The sequence below is a fragment of the Phacochoerus africanus genome, chromosome 14 (genome assembly GCF_016906955.1).
Source record: "Phacochoerus africanus isolate WHEZ1 chromosome 14, ROS_Pafr_v1, whole genome shotgun sequence".
Classification (NCBI taxonomy): domain Eukaryota; kingdom Metazoa; phylum Chordata; class Mammalia; order Artiodactyla; family Suidae; genus Phacochoerus; species Phacochoerus africanus.
The window spans coordinates 15,480,800-15,503,281 of record NC_062557.1 but is presented as its reverse complement, the minus strand read 5'-3'; the positions used below and the strand labels follow the sequence as shown (position 1 = coordinate 15,503,281).

At 59.3% G+C, this 22,482-nt stretch overlaps 1 protein-coding gene across 1 annotated transcript; it reads left to right on the top strand.

The window, feature by feature from the left end:
• Window positions 1-691: 691 nt before the first annotated feature.
• KCNH6 (potassium voltage-gated channel subfamily H member 6) lies at window positions 692-21,249 on the top strand. The gene is made up of 14 exons (XM_047757677.1): window positions 692-1,049; window positions 1,833-2,063; window positions 7,060-7,221; window positions 7,318-7,523; window positions 10,561-10,986; window positions 12,249-12,648; window positions 13,658-13,857; window positions 14,041-14,293; window positions 17,235-17,428; window positions 18,852-18,936; window positions 19,240-19,347; window positions 19,502-19,670; window positions 20,332-20,518; window positions 20,836-21,249. Exons 1-14 carry the CDS (start codon window positions 974-976, stop codon window positions 21,118-21,120), a joined length of 2,982 nt encoding a protein of 993 aa, XP_047613633.1. The 5' UTR covers window positions 692-973; the 3' UTR covers window positions 21,121-21,249.
• Window positions 21,250-22,482: the final 1,233 nt, after the last annotated feature.

Sequence of the window (22,482 nt, the reverse complement as noted above, 5' to 3'; positions counted from 1 at the left end):
CTCCAAGCCCACCAATATGCTTAGTAAACAGTGGCCTCCTTTTCTCTCTCCTCTCCAAGAAGCCTCTTTCCATAAACCCATCCCCATCCCCATCTGCTTCTTCTAGTGTATTCATTTTCAATCAGTACTCAGACACTTTTATCAGTGGTCACTTGCTAATAGGCGGTTTTAAATCTGTTCTCCTTCCAAGCGCTGCCTGTGTGCTAAGAGCTCTCAGGCCTCTAAAGGAAGCACCTCACTGCATACTTTGTGTAGGTAATGTGGACTACTACCCAACCCTCCCAGGACCAGGTCCTGGGTGCACTTGCCATTAAGAGTTCTCCGTGAGCACTGGGGTTCAGCTGGAGGGCACTTCGTAAGGATGGGCAAGAGGTCTAACCACAGCACTGCCGGAATCCAACCCAGGAATGAGATCTGCAAAGAAACCTTCAGAAGACCCCTTGGGGCTTCTGACAACCCTCTTTGCGCACCCCCCCACCCCCGCCTGAAAGAGTCTGGCAACTGAACGCCTGGTAACGTTCAGATTCCCCTCTGGTTCCGAGAGGGGCTGAGGTCACACTGGTCTTCGGGACAGAGCAGAAGCGCCTCAGAGAAGCTCTGCCAATTCCTGGCGCGCAACTCCCGCCCAGCTCCGCCCCCTAGGAGCCACGGCCCCGCCCCTGCCCAGTGGAGTCCGGGAGAAGTTGCCCCCGCCCCGCGGACCCCGCCCCGCCGCCGCCGCCGCGCGGCTTCTTTCAGCACCGCGGCGCGGACAGCTCCCGGGCGGCCGCGGAGGGGAGGAGGCGCGGTGAGCGGCCAGCCCGGGAGGGCGCCGGGGAGAGCAGCGGAGGAGAGACACAGGCGGGGAGCGGAGCCCCGCGGCCCTCCCCGGGGGCGGCACCCACCCGGAGCCGGACTCCGCTGAGCCCGAGGACAGGAGGACACGCAGGGAGCCGGGGCGCTGGTGGCTACGGGCAGAGGCCTCGGCGGCAAGATGCCGGTTCGCAGGGGACACGTCGCGCCCCAAAACACTTACCTGGACACCATCATCCGCAAGTTCGAGGGCCAAAGTGAGTGTGTGTGTTGGGTGGGGGCGCGATCTGGAGCCCTGGCTCGGTGGCAGGAGTGGCTGAACCCCTTTACTAACTTCGACTGGAGAAGGGTGGGGGGTGTCTGACGCTGAATGCAAAATTCTTCCCTTTAATGTCACTGAACACCTTCTCCTGCTGTGGGCCCTATGTACCGCAAATGTCACCCTCTCTTCTGGAGCACCTTGCGCAGAGTAAGGGCCCCCCTCCTGCCCCTGGGTTGTTTTCTTGCCCCCCCCCCCAAAGCATAACCTCCCCTTCTATCAACATTCTGCTTCTCTCCTGACCTCCTCCCCACTCCCATTTCCTCCAGAGCTTTCCTTGACACCCTCAGTTTCACCTCCTGACCCTAGCCACTCTGGTCTTTCTAGGTCTCCCAGGCCTGGCGCCCATCTGGTCACATCCCTGCTCCCTTTCCCTGCCTCCAGGAAGCCTTGGGCCTCCCTCCCACTTCACTGACCCCGTTACTACCCTGGTCTTCCCAGCATCCCCAGGCCTGACTCCCCTTCCCCCACTTCTCTGGTCACTGTCCTTCTTCCCCCTCCTTCCCCCTCATTACTCCCAGGAGTTCCATGACCTTCCCCCATGACTCTGGCTTCCTTGGTCTTCCCCCCGCCCCCAATCCTCACCTCCCCTGCTCCCTCATCCTGATCACTGCTCTGCTCCCCCATCTAGATCCCCCCTCACTGCTCCCAAGACTCCCTATGATCTTGCCCTCCCTGCTGCCCAATCCTGGTTGCCATGGGCTTCCCATCTCCCACCTAGGTCGGAAGTTCCTGATTGCCAATGCTCAGATGGAGAATTGCGCCATCATTTACTGCAACGACGGCTTCTGTGAACTCTTCGGCTACTCCCGAGTGGAAGTGATGCAGAGACCGTGTACCTGTGACTTCCTTACAGGCCCCAACACCCCACGCAGCGCCATGTCCCGCCTGGCACAGGCCCTGCTGGGGGCCGAGGAGTGCAAGGTGGACATCCTCTACTACCGAAAGGATGGTGAGGCGCCCTCAGCTCACAGGTTCTGTGAGGCAGGCTTGGCCCCTCTCTTGTCCAGGTCCAATGGCCATGGGAAGGGCACTGACTCAGGGGCCCCAAGGGCCTAGACAAATTCTGTCTCCTCTCTGGGCCTCAGTTTCCTCTCTGTAGGGGGATGTGACGGACACTGGATGCAATGCCTTCTGAGGTCTTTTTCAGAAATCAGGGACTGTGGGGCGATGGTTCAGAGGTAGAGCATTTGACTGCAGAAACCAAGGGCCAGGCTGAGCCACCAACTGGTCCAGGCCCCAGGCAGGGCCTCCCACTCCACCATCCCTCCCCCATGTCCCCGGTCTCCTGGCTGTCCACTCTGTCACTGTCAGCCCCAGCTGTCAGGCAGCTGGGACGGAAATTAACCTTTCCTCATCTCCGTCTGCTCTGGGGATTAGGGGAGGAGTCACCCCCTCAGGGCCTCTGTGGCTAGGCAAGGCCTGGGGGCTGCTGGCCGAAAAAGAGGGGTGGGCCTGACTTACCCAGCCCCAGCTCCTCAAGGAGGAAGGGTCTGGCATTTTCCTTGACCTGGAGGCTCATCCAACTGGGGATGCTATTGTCAGCCCAAGCTTACTGTGCACAGAACAAAAGCAGAGGGTAGGGGCTGAGGAGAAAATGTTCTGCAGCCCTTTAAGATCCTTGCCCCAGAACTTCAGGGTCTCCACTGGAACCGGTGTGGGCAGGGAAGAGATCGATGGGAACTAGGATCCTGAAAGCCCCTGTGAAATCACCTGGATCGATGCCTCACCCACCGCCCCCCTCCTGCCCCCCAAGCCTGGTCCTGCATCAGAAGCACCTGGGGCTTGTTTTCCAAAACACACCTTCTGTAGAGAGGGGCTGACTCAGGAATGTGAGGTGAGGCCCAAGCAGGTGTATTTGGAAAAATCTCCCTGACAGTTGGATGTTCTGCCAAATGTAGGAACCACTGGCTTCAGTACATCCCTTCATTTCCAGCATTAGGAAACCGAGGCCCAAGAAAAAGAAGGGACTTGGCCAAGATCCTACTGCTTGGGTGCAAACTGGGACTGGACCCCAAGTCTCTGGATTCTTCCCTCATAGAGATCTGATCTGAATCATCCCAAGAGGGGAGAAAGGAACCCAACAACCTCTGTGCTCAGAGGCAGGACTGTTGAGGAAGGAAGACCCAGCAGAGGGTCCTCCATGGGGACAAGTCCTGAGGGTCACTGCAGTGCAGGTAAAGGGCAGGCACCTTAGGACTGGGGCTGAGGGTGCTGACAGCCTGGGTTGCAGGGGCCTGGTGTACACGTGGAGCATGAGTGTAAGTGTGAGCCTGAGCGTGTGTGTGTGTGTGTGTGTGTGTGTGTTTTAAGGGCTTCCAGGTGCTTCTTGGGCAGGTCCAGGCTATCCCTCTGGCTGTCCCCTGCTGCTGTCACCCATGTGAATGGAGGGGTAGCAATTCGGGAACTAGGGAGAACCTGGCTTAGTTTAGCAGCACTCACAGGGTTAATGAAGTGAGAATATTTTTAAAAGCTGTGACCTCACCTCCTCACATCATTGCAGAGAGGAGGTGACAGTCAAAGGAGTGAGAAGGGTCCCTAGGGAACAGGCTGGGACAGAAGGAAATAATAGAGGACCCCAGGTCCTTCTAAGACCCTCTCCTTGACCCCAGAGCTCTACCTGGGCCCCACAGGGATGAGGGCTGATCACAGACTCCCGTTGATGTCAGATCAGGGCTCTTAGGGTCTCTTCAGCACCTTGCACGTACCTGGGCAAGACCAAGCCTTGACGCTCTGACATCGAGACTCAGGTCTTCAGAACCCTGCTGGGGTCCTCCAGCAATCAGAAAGGACCCTAGAGATCTTAGTCTTGGAGGTTGGCCCTGAGTGAGAATGAAAAATTACCCACATAAATCCCAGTCTACCCCCACCCCCACCCCAAGCCCTTCCCTCTCCTATAGGCCAAGACCTTGCCCGCTGGGACTTACCCGAAATTGGCCTGAAATCCAGACAAGGGAACCTCCTGGCCTGCATTCCCCTAAGGGAGGGATGGGATACTCGGTAACTTGTGTTCACCTTCTGGGCCTCTCTCATCTCGTGACTGTGTTTTATCATATTCCCCGACCTCTCAGAGGCCTGCTAAAGAGCATCCTAGTGGTGATTTCTCCCTCCTTAGGTCAATACCTCCTTTCCTCCCTCTCCCACTGACTTCAGGGAGGTAGAAAGGGATGCGGCCCTGTATAGTATTCTACCTGGTTTATAATCCTTTTCCTCTAAAGGAGTAGCCCACTGACAGTTCTCCAAGTCTGTGTCTGCATAGCTCCACATTGTGCAGCTGTGTAAAGTTGGGTTCGAAGAGGCCAGGGCACTTGGCAAAAATTACCCTATGAGACAGGGCTCAGGGACCCCTGAGAAACTGGCTCTGCTGCCCTCTGCCTTCCGTAGGAAAAGTATGACCCTGAGAGCTAGGAGGAGCAGGGATGGCTGCAAGACTAGAACCAGTGAGCGTCTGGAAGGGGGATGGAGAGCCCTCAGACCTCCCCCACCCCTGCCCCTGCCCCCACTGCCTGCCTTGGCCGGATCCTCTTCTCCTATGACCCCACACCAGAGTCCCTTGATCCCCAAGCTGCACTAGAGGAAGCCTGGGGGTCCTCCAGTCCGCAGCTCCAAATAAGAAGGACAGGACAAGGGCTGAGGTCCGGGGCCCTGGTGCTTTCTGCACACTCACCCATGGATGCCAGAAACGCCCAGCGGGGAGGCAGTAGGGAGCAGCTCCCCTCTTAATGGCAGCTTTTGTAGTGCCACCTCCTTCCTGAGAGCTCACCACATGCTGGATGGGGTGTGCGAAAAGACGAAGAGACAGGGGCAATAGACGGTGGGGGGGGGTCTTGCAGGGGAGGGGCGGGGACCAGGAGAAACTGAAAGAAGGGGGCGTGTCCAAGATGCAGAGAAGAGCAGAGAGAGGTGGGGGGGGCGCCGGAGGGCAGGTCCCTGGAAGGGAGAACCAGGCAAAGCCTGTGCCCTCCCAACCTCCCTCCAGGACTGGGGGGTAGGGTACAGGAGCACCACCACTCCTGGGCACAACCTAGGGTGACACACTCACTTCCAATCACAGAGTCACTTGTGAGCAAGGGCAGCTTAGGGACAGAGAAAAGAATGTTCTCAACTTATCCAAACCCTCACAGCCTCCTGTCTCTACACACCCACAGGCAGTAAGCACGAAGGTCGGGTGTCATGCATGACCCCCTCCAGCCCTCACTGCTCTGATAGGCTGGTCTTTGGTCCACTCCCAGCCTCAGTTTTCCAAAGATAATAGCATCAGTGGATACAGACTGGGCCTTGGCAGCCCCTGGCAGCATGGAGAGCCTGGAGTCTGCCCTCTGCCTAGCTCTGCCCTTGCCCCGCCCCCTCCCAGGCCTGAACTCTGCAGTTCCAGAAAGTGAAGAAATAGTCTGGCCTGGGGGACAGTGTCTCCGGGCACTGGCCAAGGAGGCTTGCTGGGTAGGTCCCAGTGCCCAAGCCTGGCCATGCCCCAGACTGACAAGAATGCTGGGCTCTGGCCTGGGAGACAGGGATACAACACAGTGAGCCCAGGAGGGGGTCGCTGAGGCGAGGGGGTGGCCTCTCTTTGGTGTGGATGTCTCCCCCAGGGCCCAGTGCAGCAGCTGGCAGATGGCTGCCTGGTGCCTGGGAGTCCGGGAATCTGATCCTGGAGACTCCTGCTCCCAGGGAGGAAAGTGGGAGGGAGAGGCAGCTCAGAGGCACCCCAGCACTAACGGTGGGAGGAGGCACCAGGGGAAGTGAGCACCAGAGGGGGTGCGGGGAGAGTGATTCCAGGGGAAGCTGAAGTGGTAATACTCCCGCCAGCTGGCCTCCCACCCACTTGCATTACACACATTCTTTCATTCACTCCGTTAACAAACACCACCTGGCACAGGTGCCCACCGTGGGCAAATGAGGCAGACACAGAGCTGCCTTCTGCTCTTCGTGTGTGTTACCTGAGGCCCCTGCCCCTAGCATCCTGACCCCCAGCTGCAGCTTGACCTGAGGGACATGGGATGACCGGGTGCCATGGAGAAGGCTCAGTGGCATCACCCAGCCCCTAGACTGGGCTCTGGGGTACCCGGCTGTTCGAGCTTGTTTTGTTCCACTCACCTGGAACACCCGGGAGCAGAGAAAGAGCAACAGTGGGACAGTGTTGAGGCCTGGGCTGCCTGGAGGGTGGGAAGAGCGGCAGAAGGGGGCTGTCCTGCCCCCACACTGCCATCTGTCTCCCTCTCCCTCTCCAGACCCCGGCCACTGCCTCACTCTGCCCTGGGACCAAGGCCCCCCGCCCCAGGCCTGGAGCAGCAGCCTGGCCTTGCCTCCAGTGTCCTCAGCCCTGACAAGCCCCCTCCTCTCTCTGAACTGTTGTGTACTGGGATCCCCACTCCATGTCCCCAGGCAGACCCAGCAGTCAGTTTCTCAGAAGCCCAGAATCTGCAGAACAGGGGTCTGTGTGTGCCCGCCAAGGATGCTCTGGGCACCACCACAGAGCTGGAGGCCTAATGTGCCAGCCGGCTCGGTGCCCAGCACTTAGTGTGTTCTCAACTGCGAGCTCCTCCCAGCGTCTTTGTGGGCCGGGACTATGGGAGCTGAACCCAGGGCCAGCCAGAGCTCCATGGGGTAGGATGCCCGACCTCACCCCCCCCACTTAATCCACCCCCATCTGCTCGGCTTTAATTACGGCAGAAGCAAACCTCAAGGTTAAGCCCTGAGCTGAGGCCGAGTGTGGACTCAGGCCCGATGCTACATTATCTCCTAATGAGAAGCTTAGCAGCTCTCTCCACCGCCGCCCTGTGGGTGGGGCACCTGCCGGGTTGTCACCAAGGCTCTGCCCAATAGCTCTGGTCACTTTGCAGGCCTCCTCACTGCCCCCCGCAGCTGCCCTTAACTTGACCTTAATCCAGCCCCCTCCCTAACTTCCCCCGCCGGGTTCCTGTGACACCCCCTCCCCATGGTGTTCGCAGCCTCCAGCTTCCGCTGCCTGGTGGACGTGGTGCCCGTGAAGAACGAGGATGGGGCCGTCATCATGTTCATCCTCAACTTTGAGGACCTGGCCCAGCTCCTGGCCAAGAGAGGGAGCCGCAGCCTGTCCCAGCGCCTGCTGTCCCCGAGCTTCCTGGGCTCTGGTGAGGCGGGGAGCACGTGGTGGGGGGAGGGGACGGGGACCTGAGCAGAGCGGCTGGTCCCCGGCCTGGCTGCTCTGACCCTGGCCCTGGTTCCAGAGGGCTCTCACGGCAGGCCGGGTACGCAGGGACCTGGCCCGGGCAGGGTCAAGTACAGGACTATCAGCCAGATCCCGCAGTTCACGCTCAACTTTGTGGAATTCAACCTGGAGAAGCACCGCTCGGGCTCCACCACGGAGATCGAGATCATCGCGCCCCACAAGGTGGTGGAGCGGACCCAGAACGTCACCGAGAAGGTCACCCAGGTGCAGTGTGCAGGGCAGGGTGGATGGGGCTGTGCTTGGCCTCGAGGGTCCCCTCTCAGGCCCCAGGCCTGGTCGCCTCAGGGTCTGGGCTAGCAGAGGGAGCCAGCTTGTCCAGCCCCTGGTATCTGGAGCTCCAGGCCTCTTGTCCTGCTTGAGTGTGAGTCTTTAGACTTAAAGGCCTGTCCTGGGGCCACCACTCTGAAGGCCAGCTCTTGGAAACGGGGAGGGTGGAGTCAGCAGAGCCTGGGAATAGTGCCACATCCTAGGCCTGGAGGAGCCTGGGAGGGGGAGACACATAGGTCACGGTGGGTGCCGGCCCAAGGCTCTGCCAGGCCCAGAGAAGGAGCAGCGGGGAGAGGAGGTGTCGGGGCCCCAGCCCTGCCCCCACCCCTTGCCTTTGAGGTGATAGCCCCCACAACAGAATTTTCCTGCAATCGGGGCATCGTCAGCTCCCTTTGCCTGGGCCCCCCCGAATGCCTCCCTCCCCCAGTCCCTCCTTGACCAGCCCAGGGCAAAACTCCCTGGGTCCCTTGTTCAGCTGACCACACGGTCCCGCTCCAGGGAGTCCCCACCTGACCACTCAGAGGGAAATGCAGAGAGCTCTGCCCACGGTTCGGCTTCCCTGCCACTAGCCCTCTCTGTGACCTCAGGCGAGAGACCTTCTGCCCTTACTGGGCTTGGGGGCCTCACCTGGAGGAAAGAGCTGGACCACATGATCTCTGAGGACCCACTGGACACTGGGAATGCTGGCTCCCCTGAGGGGTGCCTAGGCCAGAGCTGATGAGAAGGCACAGGGCCAGGCAGGGGGCCTGCTCCCAGCTTCCCCCAGGACTAAGCTTCAGGATGGGAGCAGCTTGTCCCCCTGCCCCTTTCACCTGGAGCAGTTGGGGGGGTAGACTCCTTGTGACAAGAACCCTGGGGGATGCCAGGCTGCAGGTTGGGCAGGACAGTCCAATAGCCTGACCCTGGGCAGCCCACCCAGCACCACACCCCGGGCCCTCGGTGTCAGGGCCATGGAGACTGTTGGCCAGGGGAGTTGTCCATGAGAGAGCTGACTGGGGCCCGTGGTCCCTGCCTTCACCCAACTTGTCCTTCCCCTGCCCCTGTCCCTGCCCCCCTGAGCTTCACTGACCTGTGAGGCCTAAGGTGGGGAGGAAGCTGGCAGAGCTCAGGGGCGGGGCTGGCGTGGGCCCAGAGCAGGGAAGTCACACTGCCTCAACCAGAACTCAAAGGGCCTAGGCGCTGTCATCCCACACCTTAGTTCTGCATCCCCCAGGGCCCTGCAGGCCTGGGGACACGGGGCAGGGGCCTGTGTTGGCCTTGGAGGTGGTGGGAGACTAGAGAGGTCTGTGGTGGGGAGGTGGCGCCCCTGTCTGGAAGGGGACGCTTGCCTCTCTCCCCACCCTCCGGCCCCCATGTGGACTAAGTGCCGGGCATATGGGAGGGGTGTATGAGGGACACAGGAGTGCAGCCTGCAGGTCAGTAGGGAATAACTGTGCGGTCAGGGTATTTACAAGGAGCAGGGAGAGAATCAAAAATGATGCTTTGAGGGAGTTCCCACCGTGTCTTAGCGGAAACAAATCCCACGCGGAACCATGAAGTTGCAGGTTCGATCCCTGGCCTCGCTCAGTGGGTTAAGGATCCTGCATTGGCCTGAGCTGTGGTGTAGGTTGCAGACACAGCTCGGATCTGGCATGGCTGTGGTGCAGGCCAGCAGCTATAGCTCCAGTTAGACCCCTAGCCTGGGAACTTCCATATGCCACAAGTGTGGCCCTAAAAAGACAAAAGAAAAAACAAAACAAAACAAAACAAATGATGCTTTGAGTCTGTACAGAGTCTGGGAATGCAAAATAGGAGCAGAAGCCAAGGCTGGGTAGGAGGTCCCCTCAGAGTGGGGACACTACGTCCCCTCCAAGAGGCGTGGATGGCAGATCGGGGACCTCCTGGTTGAAACCAGCCCTTGGGTGGATCTTCTTTATAGAGCTCCCGTCTGCTAATGGATCTGGTTTGGAAGGTCAGAGGCTTACACTGCAGGTTTCCTTAAACCAGGACAGCGTGCAGGGCCCTATCAGGTGGGGGTGGGGCACGGGATGGCTCAGGCCCCGATTTTGTCGGCAGCGTCAGATGTGCGATGAGCGTGAGGCGGAGGTACTGTGTGGAGTGGCACATGCCCAGCTCCTTTACTCATGACAGCCCCGTGGAGTTGGCTGTCCTGTCATCTCCTGCCCGTGAGGGAAGTGAGGCTCCCCGAGGTTGTCAAACTTGCCGTAAGACAGAGATAGCAGAGGCAGACCTGGGATCAACCGGGAGGTCTGGCTTTTAAGACGCCCCAGCCGTCTCGAGTGCTGGGTGGGTGGGCAGATCCTGCGCTGACCATCGTCTCAGAGGCGGGGGTTAGAGGGCAGAGCAGAGAGGGCTCAGCTGAACCTGAGGATCAAAACCCCCAGGATGGGTGCAAAGGCCTCTGGCTCCCTGGACCTGTCGAGGGCCCAGATTAGTGAAGTGCCTACCCCTAAATTCGATTCTTTCCGTGGAAGTCTCTGAGAGTTGGCCCAAGGGAGGGCCCTTGGGAGTGAAGAGGGTATTTTGGGGGTTCCTTGTTCCCACCAGAAACCTCCAAAACCCACAGGGAGGATGGATCCTCCCCAGCCACCGTCTGCATCCACCCGAGCCTGGCCCTCCGCTGGCCTCCCCCTCCCCCTCCCTCAGCCCCATCCCCACCCACTCCAGGCTGGCCTGTTTCTGAGCAAGTCTTTGAGCGTCAAACCTGGAGTCACTACAGGCAGAGCTGTGCCCTCCTCTGGACACCCCCCTCCCCTCTGCACTCCCTCCCGCCGCCCTCGTCTGCTGGTGAACTTACCCCCACATACCTGCTTCGACCCGTCTTTACCTCATCCCCTTCGGCCTGCCTGGGCCCCCGGCCCACCCTCTCCCACATCTCCCTTGCTCTAGGCCTCACCCCTCCATGTCCACCCCTCCCAAACCCATCTTGCCGGCGGTGGCCACCCTGCTCATCACCCACGGTCCCCACCCCCAGGTCCTGTCCCTGGGGGCGGACGTGCTGCCTGAGTACAAGCTGCAGGCGCCGCGCATCCACCGTGGGACCCTCCTGCACTACAGCCCCTTCAAGGCCGTGTGGGACTGGCTCATCCTGCTGCTGGTCATCTACACCGCCGTCTTCACGCCCTACTCGGCCGCCTTCCTGCTCAGCGACCAGGACGAGTCTCGGCGTGGGGACTGCGGCTACACCTGCAGCCCGCTCACCGTGGTGGACCTCATCGTGGACATCATGTTCGTCGTGGACATTGTCATCAACTTCCGCACCACGTACGTCAACACCAACGACGAGGTGGTCAGCCACCCCCGCCGCATCGCCGTCCACTACTTCAAGGGCTGGTTCCTCATCGACATGGTGGCCGCCATCCCCTTCGACCTGCTCATCTTCCGCACCGGCTCCGATGAGGTGAGCAGACCCCACTTGTGCCTGGGGTGCAGACAGGACCTGTATCGGGCCCCTTTGCCAAAGCGAATGGAGGCGGAAAGTGGGCCTCAGACACCTGTGGTCTCCCAGCCCTGGAGAAGGGGTAGCGGAGGCTGCCCCCCAGCCTGCCTCCCTGGGCTCCAGAATCCTGCCCCATCCGGGCGCCCCTGTGGTCCCAGCCCCTCGTGCTGACTTATAAACTGCCCTCACCCTGGAGCCAGAAATGGAATCCACAGGCTGCCCCTCAATGCAGCCTGAACCCCTTCTCAGCCTCAGCCCCCTCCACTCCTACTGTGCCCACTCTGCTCCCCTTAGCTGACGGGAGGGCATTTTCATGCTTTTCTCTCCCACTATGTTTTTGCCCCACCTTCTTGGGATCAGCTTTCCTCTCATACCAGCTCTGCCTCCTGCGTTCCAGTCTTCCCCCAACCCAAGTCCCCAGCCTGTCCAGCACGGGGTGTCCCTTGTGACTTCTTGCTCCCATGCCCGCTCACTCCCAGCAAATCTATCCCCAGGTCCTCTCCCCTTCTTTCCACCTGCGCTGGCCCTGCCTGGACACTGAGTGGCCTTCTTACCCACCTCTGCCCCAGGCCCACCCCACCAGCCTCACCCCTGCACACAGAGGCCAGTGAGTTTCACATCACTTACCTGACCCTGCCCCTCATCCGACCCAGTCCTCAGAACCTTCAAAGGCTCCCGTGTGGCTTGGAATAAAAGCCATGTTTTCTGCTCTCAGAAAACACAGCAGCAGCCCCTGCCCACCTTCCAGGCTCATTCCTCACTACTCCGTGGTCTTCCACTCTGAGCTCCCCGCTGCAGCACCGTCCCGGTTCCCACGTGGACTGTGCCATTTCACCCCTCCATGCCTTTGCTCCTGTGCCTCCTGTGCCTGGAATGCCCTTTCCCTCTCCCTCCTGTCTGCCTGAAGACCCAGCCTCATCTCTCAAGACTCAGCTGCTGTGTCACCTCCTCTAGGAAGCCTTCTGCCCTGCTCTAAAGACTTGACCTCCCCTTCCTCCATGCTCCCCTTGGACTTCTGTCCTAGCAACCATAACCCTATTTTGAGCTTTAGGCTGAGAGCTTCTTAAGGTCCTGCACTGTGCCCCACTGCCAAGAGCCAGGCCCAAAGCAGGTTCTCCGTGTTCGTTGTATGACTATGTGACCACAAATGAGTTAACATGGTCCTAAGCACAGCCTTTCGAGGGCTGACCCTCAGCCCCATGGCCCCCTCCTCGCCTCTCCAGACCACAACCCTAATCGGGCTGCTGAAGACAGCAAGGCTGCTGCGGCTGGTGCGGGTGGCTCGGAAGCTGGACCGCTACTCGGAGTACGGGGCGGCTGTGCTCTTCCTGCTCATGTGCACCTTTGCGCTCATCGCGCACTGGCTGGCCTGCATCTGGTACGCCATCGGCAACGTGGAGCGGCCCTACCTGGAGCCCAAGATCGGCTGGCTGGACAGCCTGGGCGCACAACTCGGCAAGCGCTACAATGGCAGTGACCCAGCGTCGGGCCCCTCGGTGCAGGACAAGTATGTCACAGCCCTCTACTTCACCTTCAGCAGCCTTACCAGCGTGGGCTTCGGCAACGTCTCACCCAACACCAACTCTGAAAAGGTCTTCTCCATCTGCGTCATGCTCATCGGCTGTGAGTGCTACCTCGCGTCCTAGGCCTTAGCCGCGGAATTCCAGTTTCAGTTTTGTAATGATATAACCCAATCACAACATGTGTGAGAGGCAGATCTTCAGTTTGTAGCACAATGAAATTATGCTTAAGTGTACACCAACTATATGTAGAATTTAACACCCGTAGAGCCCTCGCTATATGCCAGGGACCAGGGCCCGCTACATCATTTTCAGAGCTCAGGGTAAATTGAAAATGTGGATTCTTTTGTTTAAAAATTATTGAGAATTTTAAGACCATGACAGCAAAGCATTAAACTAAGCCTAAAACCCTTCTTAGCACAGGTGCACGCCCATGAAGGCGCCCCCCCGACCCCGGGCACTTTTCTGAGTGCTGGTCAGAGGCCCCCACCTGGTCCCCATCACTACCTCCCGAGGGCCATAGTGTTAGCGCAGTTTACAGATCAGGAACCTGAAGGCCCTAACTTGCCACGACTTACACGGAAAGACCCAATTCCAGCCTGGGGGCCGCTCCCAGGGCTGTGTGCGCTCAGCCTGCCTGCCTCAAGACACCCGGTCTAGGAACACAAGAGGCAGTGTGGAATTTTACACGTAGATGAAGTTGTCATGTTCAGAGTATTTAGAGATGTGAAAGCCCAGAAAAACAAAAACAAGGGGGAAAAAAATGGGTGAAAACAAGAGACCAAGAGTTTTCCCTTTATTATATTTTTACAACTTGCAAGAGAAACAAATCTAAACTAAAAAAAAATGCCCTAGTTCTTTCTTCTTAGGAGTTTGGCCTCTGGGCCAGGAAGATGCCAAGAGGCACAGGGCAGAAGGGGGAGGGCAGGAAGCCCAGGGACCTTTGGCCCCCATAGTCCCTGGTGCCCTCCAGGGCACTTGTGACGTTGCCCTAGACCGGGTGCCCTGACTGAAGGCCTCCAAGGAGAGGGAGGCCTGGAGCAGGCCCTGGGGTGGTGTGGCCTGGTGGGGACGCCCAGGAGCTCAGCCCCGGCTCCCCGTACCTGCCCCAGCCCTCATGTACGCCAGCATCTTTGGCAACGTGTCCGCCATCATCCAGCGCCTGTACTCGGGCACGGCGCGCTACCACACCCAGATGCTGCGAGTCAAGGAGTTCATCCGCTTCCACCAGATCCCCAACCCGCTGCGGCAGCGCCTGGAAGAGTACTTCCAGCACGCCTGGTCCTACACCAACGGCATCGACATGAACGCGGTGAGTCCCCGCCGCCCTGTCCGGCGTGGGGCGGCCGACCCAGCTCAAGTACCAACCCTGGCCAACGCCGGGGTGGGGGTGGGGGGATGGGCTAGGCCAAGGTCTCGCAGGTGCAGAGCGTCCCGGAACCCTCCCCACCCACTCCCCCCGGCCTCGCGCTGGATGTGACCACTCGCCTCGCAGGTGCTGAAGGGCTTCCCCGAGTGCCTGCAGGCCGACATCTGCCTGCACCTGCACCGCGCGCTGCTGCAGCACTGCCCGGCCTTCCACGGCGCCAGCAAGGGCTGCCTCCGCGCGCTCGCCGTCAAGTTCAAGACGACGCACGCGCCGCCCGGGGACACGCTGGTGCACCTCGGCGACGTGCTCTCCACACTCTACTTCATCTCCCGCGGCTCCATCGAGATCCTGCGCGACGATGTGGTGGTGGCCATCCTAGGTGGGTGGGGCGGGGAGGCTCAGGCCGGCGGGGGGAGGAGATGTCCCGCCGACCGGGCCATTCCTGATGGTGATGGTGGCTCCTTTTCTGACCTGCCATGTGCTGAGCATGTGCCTCAGAGAGCTTTCTATCCAGCTCAGTGAATCCTTAAAACAAAGAGCTGCCCCCAGGCCCCATTTTCCTGATTGGGAAGTTGAGGCTCAGAGGACTCATGCTGGTAGGTGGACAAGCAGGGGTTCCAGGGCTATGGGTCCGACTCAGATGTCCAGGCAGGTTCCTACCTTCTCCCACCCTTGAGAAGCTCAGGGTGAAAGGGCAGGGGCTTGTCTTGGGTAGAGGGGGGTGGTCCCCAGTTTCATCCAGTGCTGCTGCAGGGACAGCTGGACACTTCGGAGGAAGGATAGGAGCAGTGGGTAGGGACAGATTTGGGGCGCACAAGCCACAGACCTCAGGCAGGTCACTTCATCTGCCTAAGATGCTTCTCATCCTCCTCGAGTTCCCCCCGACCTCAGCCCACCCCAGCCCCTGACCGGGCTGTCCGCCTCACCCTCTCTTTGTCCCCGTGGTGGGCTCTCTTCCACCCCTCTGCCCAGCCTCCCTCTGCACTGCCCTCGGCAGGTGTTCACCAAGTGTGATGCTTGCTCTCTTCTCCCACTGTACCCTCACTTGGGCCCACTCCTTGCTCCCATGATCCCAGCCTTACCTAAGCCACAAGGACCCAGTGCTCTGTCCTGTCCCCAGTCTTTCCTTAGACTGGAATATTCCATTCGTTCCTGGGCATGGCCGCCCTTCTATTCTCTAGGCAGACCAGACAGCGTATCTCAATCTGAAATCATCATCTTCCCTCGAAAGCCACTCCATTGGCGTCCCCATCACTGGGAACCGTCCACTGCCTGGGCCAGAGACCTGGGCGTCAACCAAGGGAGCACTTCTCCTTTCCTGCCCCACCCCCGCCATCCAGGTAGCCTCCGAGCCCCATCTGTTCCCCTCATCAATACCTCTCTGCCCTATACCTGTCTCCTTGTCCCTGCCTGGGTCCAGCCCTCATTGTGTCCTCCCTGGGCAGGTGTCCGGAGCGCCTCTCCCATGGCCCTGAATCCGGTCTTACCCCCACGGTCGTCTTCCACCTTCTACCAGTGATCTGGAATTCCCATCTGTGCATAGTCCTCTTCTGCTCAAAATCCTTCCATGGCTCCCCATGACAAATGTAAACCCTGCGTGGGGCATGCACAGCCTCCCCGTTCTGGGCACCCCAAGTCCTGCCACCCCCCTGGCAGTTCTTGCTCCCGCCATACCACTGCTTCGTTCTCTAAACCTGCCCATCTGTCACACCTCCAGGCCTTTGCCCGTGCTGCCACCCTGCTCAGATCACCTACCTTGCACCCCTGCCGGGCAGACCCCAGTCATCCTTCAAGGCTCAGCTTGCGCGTGGGTTCCTCTATGAGCCCTTCCCTCACTCCCAGCCGAGCTTAGAAGTACCATCCATGTGGGAGAGATAATTATTATTAATAATTAAGAAGCCAGTCCAATTTAAGTTTCAGCTAGAGACATGAACTCCTTTCATTTTGTCCTGAGTGGAAATGGACATTAGGTCATAATCCTTCATCTACTGGGAAACCATCACTTTATAATGTTGCCTGGATCTCCAGCTTCTGGGTTTCATATGCGGCTCTGAAGGAGCCCCTCCTTCTCTAAGCCCCAGTCCCCTCCTCAGCCCCCAGGCTCTTCTCCTGTTCTCTGGGGGCACACTCCCTGGCCCCCATCACCATCGTGCACACCGTTAGTGCCCCTCGTGTGGTATCGCCAGCCTGAGGGGGCCGGAAGTTCCCGTGGGGAGCCGACCTCCAAGTAATGGTGGTCCCTGGCCTCCCTGCCCTGGGCTCTCTGCCCCCAGCCTTGACTGTGTTGCATGGACACCTGGACTGCCTCTCTCCTGGGTGCCCAGTCCTTCTAGATTCTCACAACCCAGCCCCTGCTGCACTTGCCCTGGAAGCCCCGCTCCCTGCTCCCAGCGCCTCCCGGTGGAATGGGCCCCTCCCTCCTCTGTAGCCCCGTTGCTCTCTCTCGGCTCTCCCCCGTTCTAAGGCTCTAGAGAGCATTCTGTAATCTGTCTCTCGGGGATTGGGGGCTCCTTGTGGGTGTGACAGCATTTTATTCACGTTTACAGCCTGTGGCCAGTGCCAGGAGGGCCCAGTACCCTCACCTCGTGCCCCACATCCAGCCCAGGACCACCCTGTGACATTTGTCCTGCCCAGAGCCTTGCATCCACCCGTCTTGTGCTGCTTCCGCTTGCTATTCGAGGCACTTCCTCAAGCATCCCGTCTGCGCCTCTGGACACCCAGTGGGGTAGACAAGGCAGATCTGTTTATGCCCACTTGAGACGTGAGGACCCTGGGGTCCAGAGAGCAGAAGTGGCTTCCCCAAGCTTCCTCTGCTAGGGCCATGCTGGTCCCAGTGGCCGTGGAACACAGAGAGAGGCCTCAGCCCTGCCCAGGGAGCTGGCCGCTCCTGACCCTGGGTTCCCTCCACTCTCACAGCCCCGAGGCAGGCTGAGAGAGGAAGAGGTTGGACAGGGGCCTTTAATGTCCCCACTGCCCACTGTCCCCTGGGAAGGAGATAGTAGGGGCAGTTTCGAAGCAAGTGGAAGACAGGAGGGGGGATCCTGCTAGAGGGCAGGCCTGAGGGGTGTGGAGGTAGTGAGGGGACCCCCATTGCTGGGGTGGGAGGGGTGTCTGCAGAACTCGGAGAACAAGGGAAGGGCCCATGCCACCCTCAGCTAGCGCACCCAGCCTTGTTCCCGAGCTTGATCCTGAGCACCAGGCCCCAGCCTGGCAGGATCCCTGGAGCGGGGGGGAGGTCATGGTTAAGAGGTCCTCAGGGAGGTGCCTTGGAAGAGAGCTGGGAGCCAGGCCCTAGAGACCCCCACCCCTCTGGCCAGCAGGGAAGAATGACATCTTTGGGGAGCCTGTTAGCCTCCACGCCCGGCCGGGCAAGTCCAGTGCAGACGTACGTGCCCTGACCTACTGTGACCTGCACAAGATCCAGCGGGCAGACCTGCTGGAGGTGCTGGACATGTACCCCGCCTTCGCAGACAGCTTCTGGAGTAAGCTGGAAGTCACCTTCAACCTGCGGGACGTGAGTCTGGGCTGGGTGGGCTGGGGAGGGTGGCCCTCGGCCAGCTGGCAACAGGCAGTGTCCAGGCAGCCTGCCAAGAGCTTGGCCTGCCTGGCCTGAGGGGACCCATCTGACCACTTCCCTTCCTTTCAACCTCCTCCTGCATCCTCTGCCATCATTTCTTCTGTGCCCACCATGGCCAACATAATGCTAAGTATGAGGATAGCTACCAGGTGTGGAGCATGAACTGTGTGGCAAGCACTGGCTTCCTTTTGCATGATCTCATTGAGTCTTCTTGCAAATTGTGTGGTTATTCCCATTTTCCAGATGAGGAAACCGAGGGTTATATCAGACAAATGACCAAAGCCACACAGCCATACAGCAAACCATAGAATCAGTGGCACAGCCAAAGTGGGACTCAAGTCTGTGCAGCTCCATGGTTCGGGCTTTTCCCGCCACATCCTACTAAGCTGCAGGGAGGGGTGCCTGCCCCCTAAGAGCTCCCGGTGCCAGTCCCAGAGGTATAGACAGAGCAGGCTCTCCCCTCCAGCTTACCTCTCAGTGGTGATTATAAAAACTCAGGAAAAAGAAAACCCTCCACAGTTAACTAACCAGGGGGTCTCAGGGGTGTGCAAGAAGACCAAGTGTCTCTGGCGCTCAGGGTTGCTGAGAAGTGGGCCAGCCAGTACAGAGTGGAAGTGCCCAGAAGGGGCTCTGGCGGGGGCGGGGAGCCTGGCACGCCTAGCAGGAGCAGTAGTGGCTGAGGCCCTGAGCCCCCCACTCCAGCCTGGCCCCGCCCCACGCCTAGCTTCTGGAGGGAGGCAGGTTTCTGTGCTCCCCACGACAGCCCTCCCCACCCTGCTCCCTCTGCTGTCTCTCCCCGCCCCCCCGCCCCAGTCTCTCCCCTTCCCACCTGGTCTGTCTAGGACAGATCTTAGAAGGTCCCTGCCTGGGGGAGGGCAGCTGCTAGGAGCCATCAGGGGGCTCAAGGGCTCAGTGGCTGGACACCAGGGCAAGAAAGATGTGATTTCCATGGCCTGGGACCCTGGCTCTTACTGTGCCGGGAGGCAGGGTGCTGCCAGGGGTGCTGCAGAGGGCACCCCCTGCATGGACTGGGACTTCTAGACCCCGTCTCCTCAGAAGAAATTCTCCCATTGGCCAGCGCTGAGGCCGGGGCACCAACGCACTGAGAAATCAGGGACAGCTCCTCTGTCCCCCACCCCAGCCTCTCCCAAGACTCCGAGGGGTCTGCACCTCTCCAAGCGCCCATTCATCTTCCGCCCACCTGCACGGGAGGGCAGCTGCCCGGAGCGCGGCGGGGGAGCCTAGCCACCTGTCCCCACTTTCTTACCTAGTTGCCACAGGGCCACTGGGGGAGGGCGGCAGGGGAAGGCCAAGAGGCCCCAGCCCAGCTTTGTTTCTTGATGCTCTTGTTCCCCACAAGGCAGGCGGAGGTCTCCAGTCATCACCCCAGCAGGCTTCAGGCAGCCAGGACCACCAAGGCTTCTTCCTCAGTGACAACCAGTCAGGTGAGCAGAGCCAGCCCCCAGCAGTGTCCGCCCCTCCGAAGCCCCTGCCCAGCCCCCTCCCCATCATGCCTCCCCTGGGAGAGGCCTCCCCAGTCCCTTAGTGAGTGGAAAAGGGCGCCCTCCCGAGGCTCTGTGCTAGAGGCCCTCGTACCCTTCCTCCCCTTGTGTCCTCAGAGCCTGAGTGAGGGCTGCCCCCAGGGCTGGATCCCAGCCACCCCCTGGGGCTCCACCTCCAGGCACCAAGGGACCCACTGGGCTGCAGCTCCCTGGACAGTGAGGCCAGGGCTGGACGTGCCCGCCCAGCCGGCCCCCTGAAGCTGGGGCCCCAGCCCCCCTCCCAGGGCTACAACCTTTTGGGTCCTGGAAGCCAGACCTCTTTGGGGGCAGGACCTCGTACTCCAGGGCACCCAGGTAAGGAGATCCTCTCCTCCCACCCTGTGTCCCCACGGCAGGTAGGGGGAGGGGCCTGGGCTCTGCTCTGGAAGGTCAAGCCTGTGGAAGCAGCTGGACCAAAGCTCAAGCTTCCCTCCCCACCACCCCCTCCCCCCCCCCCCCGCCACGGCAGGTGCAGCCCCTTCCCTGAGCATCTCAGATGCATCTGGCCTCTGGCCTGAGTTGCTGCAGCAAGTGCCCCCAAGGCCAAGTCACAGCCCCCCAAACCCTCAAGGAGACCCAGACTGCTGGCCTCGGGAGCTAGGTTCCAGGCTAGAGCAGCTCCAGGCCCAGATGAACAGGTGAGTGACCTGCGGGTCGGGAATGGGGACAGCTATGGAGGGCAAGACTGGCGGCAGGCTAAGCATGGGTGCCCCCTCCTGGTGCCTTAGAGACATCGCTGGGCGCCCCTTGGGTTTTAGAATGGCCAACCCCATTTAGCTGCAGACCTCCTCATCCCTGTCACTAAGCCCAAGTCCTTGGATGACTTGGCCCAGCAAACCCTGGAACACGCCAGGGAAGCCTTCTTGGGGGAGGGGCATAGACGCATGCAGAAATGAATGCTATGGGCCCTTGGAAAGGGGGTGTGCCTGTGGATGGCAGGGCTTTGGTGGCAGAGTGAGGGCTTAGGGGCAGTACGGTCCTAAGTTCAAATTCTGGCTCTGCAACTTACCAAGATGGTATACAAATTACTTAACCACCCTGAGCCTCAGCTTACCCTTTGGTGAAATGGGAATAATCAGAAGACCCATGTCGGAGCTTCATTATGAGGACTAAGTGCTGTGTGCACGGTGCCTGGTCACTGTTATTATCGGAGTCTGGGATGTGTTCGGGGAATCTGGGGCTGTGGATTATAGTGGGGAAATAGCTTCATCCAGCAGGAACAGCCTGCAGGCTACAAAATGGAGAGCTGCCTTCAGGCAACCCTGCCCCTGCCCCTGACTGTGGTGTTCCGACTGGCAGGCTGGAGTCCCGGATGTCCGCAGACCTCAGCCGCATCCTGCAGCTCCTTCAGCAGCCCTTGCCCCAGGACCACACTGGCTACATTCTGGGAGCCCCTGCCTCCAATGACCTGGCCTTGTTTCCTGTGAGCTCAGTGACTCAGAGGCCAGGAGCTGGACTACCCCGGGGCGATGTGCCCCCTGCACAGGTAAGCAGGTGAGGGGATCCCCAGGGGGTTGTCTGGAGGCGGCTTCCTGTCTTCCCCCACCCCTAATTTGGTCTCAGTGGGTGTCCAGCCCTGGGTCTCCATGGCATGAGAGAAGCTGTGTCTTCTCTGATCCTCCCTTGTGGTCTAGTCATGACAGGCTGCCTGGACAGGTGGTGGCAGAGCCCAGATTGTGACCGTGACCCCCACGTCGGGTCAAAAGCAGCAGGACACAGCTCCCACCAGGTCCCATCCCTGAAGTCAGGGTGGCTGGGGAGGCTCCGCACACTGCGTGCCTTCCTCTCTCTTGCCCCTTCCAGACCCCAAGCTATGGTGACTCAGATGAATGGAGCCTGAAGCGCAGCAACTCCTCCTCCAAGCTGCCCCCTCTGGCTATGGACATAGACAAAACTCTGACACTGTGTTCCGAACAGGAGCAGCCTGAGGGGCTCCTGTCACCCCTGGCCTCCCCTCTGCGTCCCCTGGAGGTACAGGGACTTGTCTGTGGCCCCCGCTTTCCCTCCCTCCCTGAACACCTCAGCTCTGTCCCCAAACAGCTGGAGGTCCAGAGACATGGCTCAGATCCTGGATTTGCAGGGAATTAGAGCCACTGAACCCCAAGATAAAAGACACCATGAAGGAACTGAAGGTGGGTGAGGTGACAGTTAAGGATTTAGGGACGCCTCTGAGAACCATTCGCCTAGAGTAGCTACAAATGGCCAGTCCAGGTGACCCAGGATGGCATGGATGAAGAGGCTCAGGACTTTTCTGACACCCCCCTTCCCCCCCTCCCCCCCCCACCCGGCACCGGGGTTGTTTATGTGGCCGACCTGGTGGGGGTGGGTGAGCTTAGATGTGGAGGTAGCTTACGGGACAGAGGGGCCTGTGAAGAAAGGAGACACTTCTGATCTTCTGTGTGACGGCCTTGCTCTGTGCTGGGTACAGTCACCTCCCCACTCAGAACGCTCCCCACCACACAGCCCAGCCCCCAAGGCTGGTCAGGACCTCCTGCTGAGAGCCTGTGAACCAGCTGGAGGTGAAAGTGTCCTCTGCAGAGGACTCAGCAGGGCACAGAGCTCCAGCTCCCAGCCACTCTGCCCCTGATGGTTCTGTGATGACCTTGGGACCTAGTGGGCAGTGCTGCATCTCACAGCTAATAAAGTCTGCACATTTCATGTCGGGCTGGGCGTGTAACGTTCCTGAGGGTCCTTGATTGGGCTGTAACTCTGCCAGCTGTGGTCGCCTCCAAGTCCTTCTCCCAAGGAGCTGTGTGTTGGGGACCTGAATGTGGCTGCAGGGGGCTTTTAGGCACACTGAGGTGAAGGGAAGCAGAGCAGTGCCGGCTTGGTGGCCATAGGGAATCGTGACCACAGCCAGCACTTTTAAGGCACTCACTCTGTGTTTGTGGGCACCAGGCTGACTGTGCTGCAGATACGAGTTCATCAACTCTTTATAACAACCTTACAGGGCCGGTATTATTATCCCCAGTTTAGAGGTGATGAATCCGAAGCAGAGAGAGACTAAGAACTTTACCCAAGCAAGAGGGGGAACTTTTTGGGGGTTGTTCTGTTCCCGATCTAAGTGCTGATTACATGACTGCGTCTCAGGTTGTAAAAATATGTACAGTTTCTATGTGTAAATTATACTTTGATTTAAAATAGAGTATTTTCCAAAAATATAGGCAAAGGAGACATAATTTCAACCCAGATGGTCTTGTTTGAGAACACATGCAGTTAAGTATCCCACTAAAATGGACTGTTGTCAAAAAGTCACTGGTCCTGTCCTTTTTCAGTACTCCCTAAAAAAATTTTGAAAATGTATCCCCCGGCCCACATTTTTAGTTAACATCTGAAGTATTTTACTGATGTGCTTAAAGGGTTGCAAAGGACATAATTTACAGAGTATTGTAAATATTGACTTTTTATAACATGTTTAATTTATATTGCTTTATTTCAATCCCAATAACA

Coding starts and splice junctions, on each gene's coding strand:
- KCNH6 (XM_047757677.1), top strand. CDS start 974: ATGCCGGTTCGCAGGGGACACGTCGCGCCCCAAAACACTTACCTGGAC. Junction 1,050..1,832: donor CCGCAAGTTCGAGGGCCAAA/GTGAGTGTGTGT, acceptor TCTCCCACCTAG/GTCGGAAGTTCCTGATTGCC. Junction 19,348..19,501: donor TCGTACTCCAGGGCACCCAG/GTAAGGAGATCC, acceptor CCGCCACGGCAG/GTGCAGCCCCTTCCCTGAGC.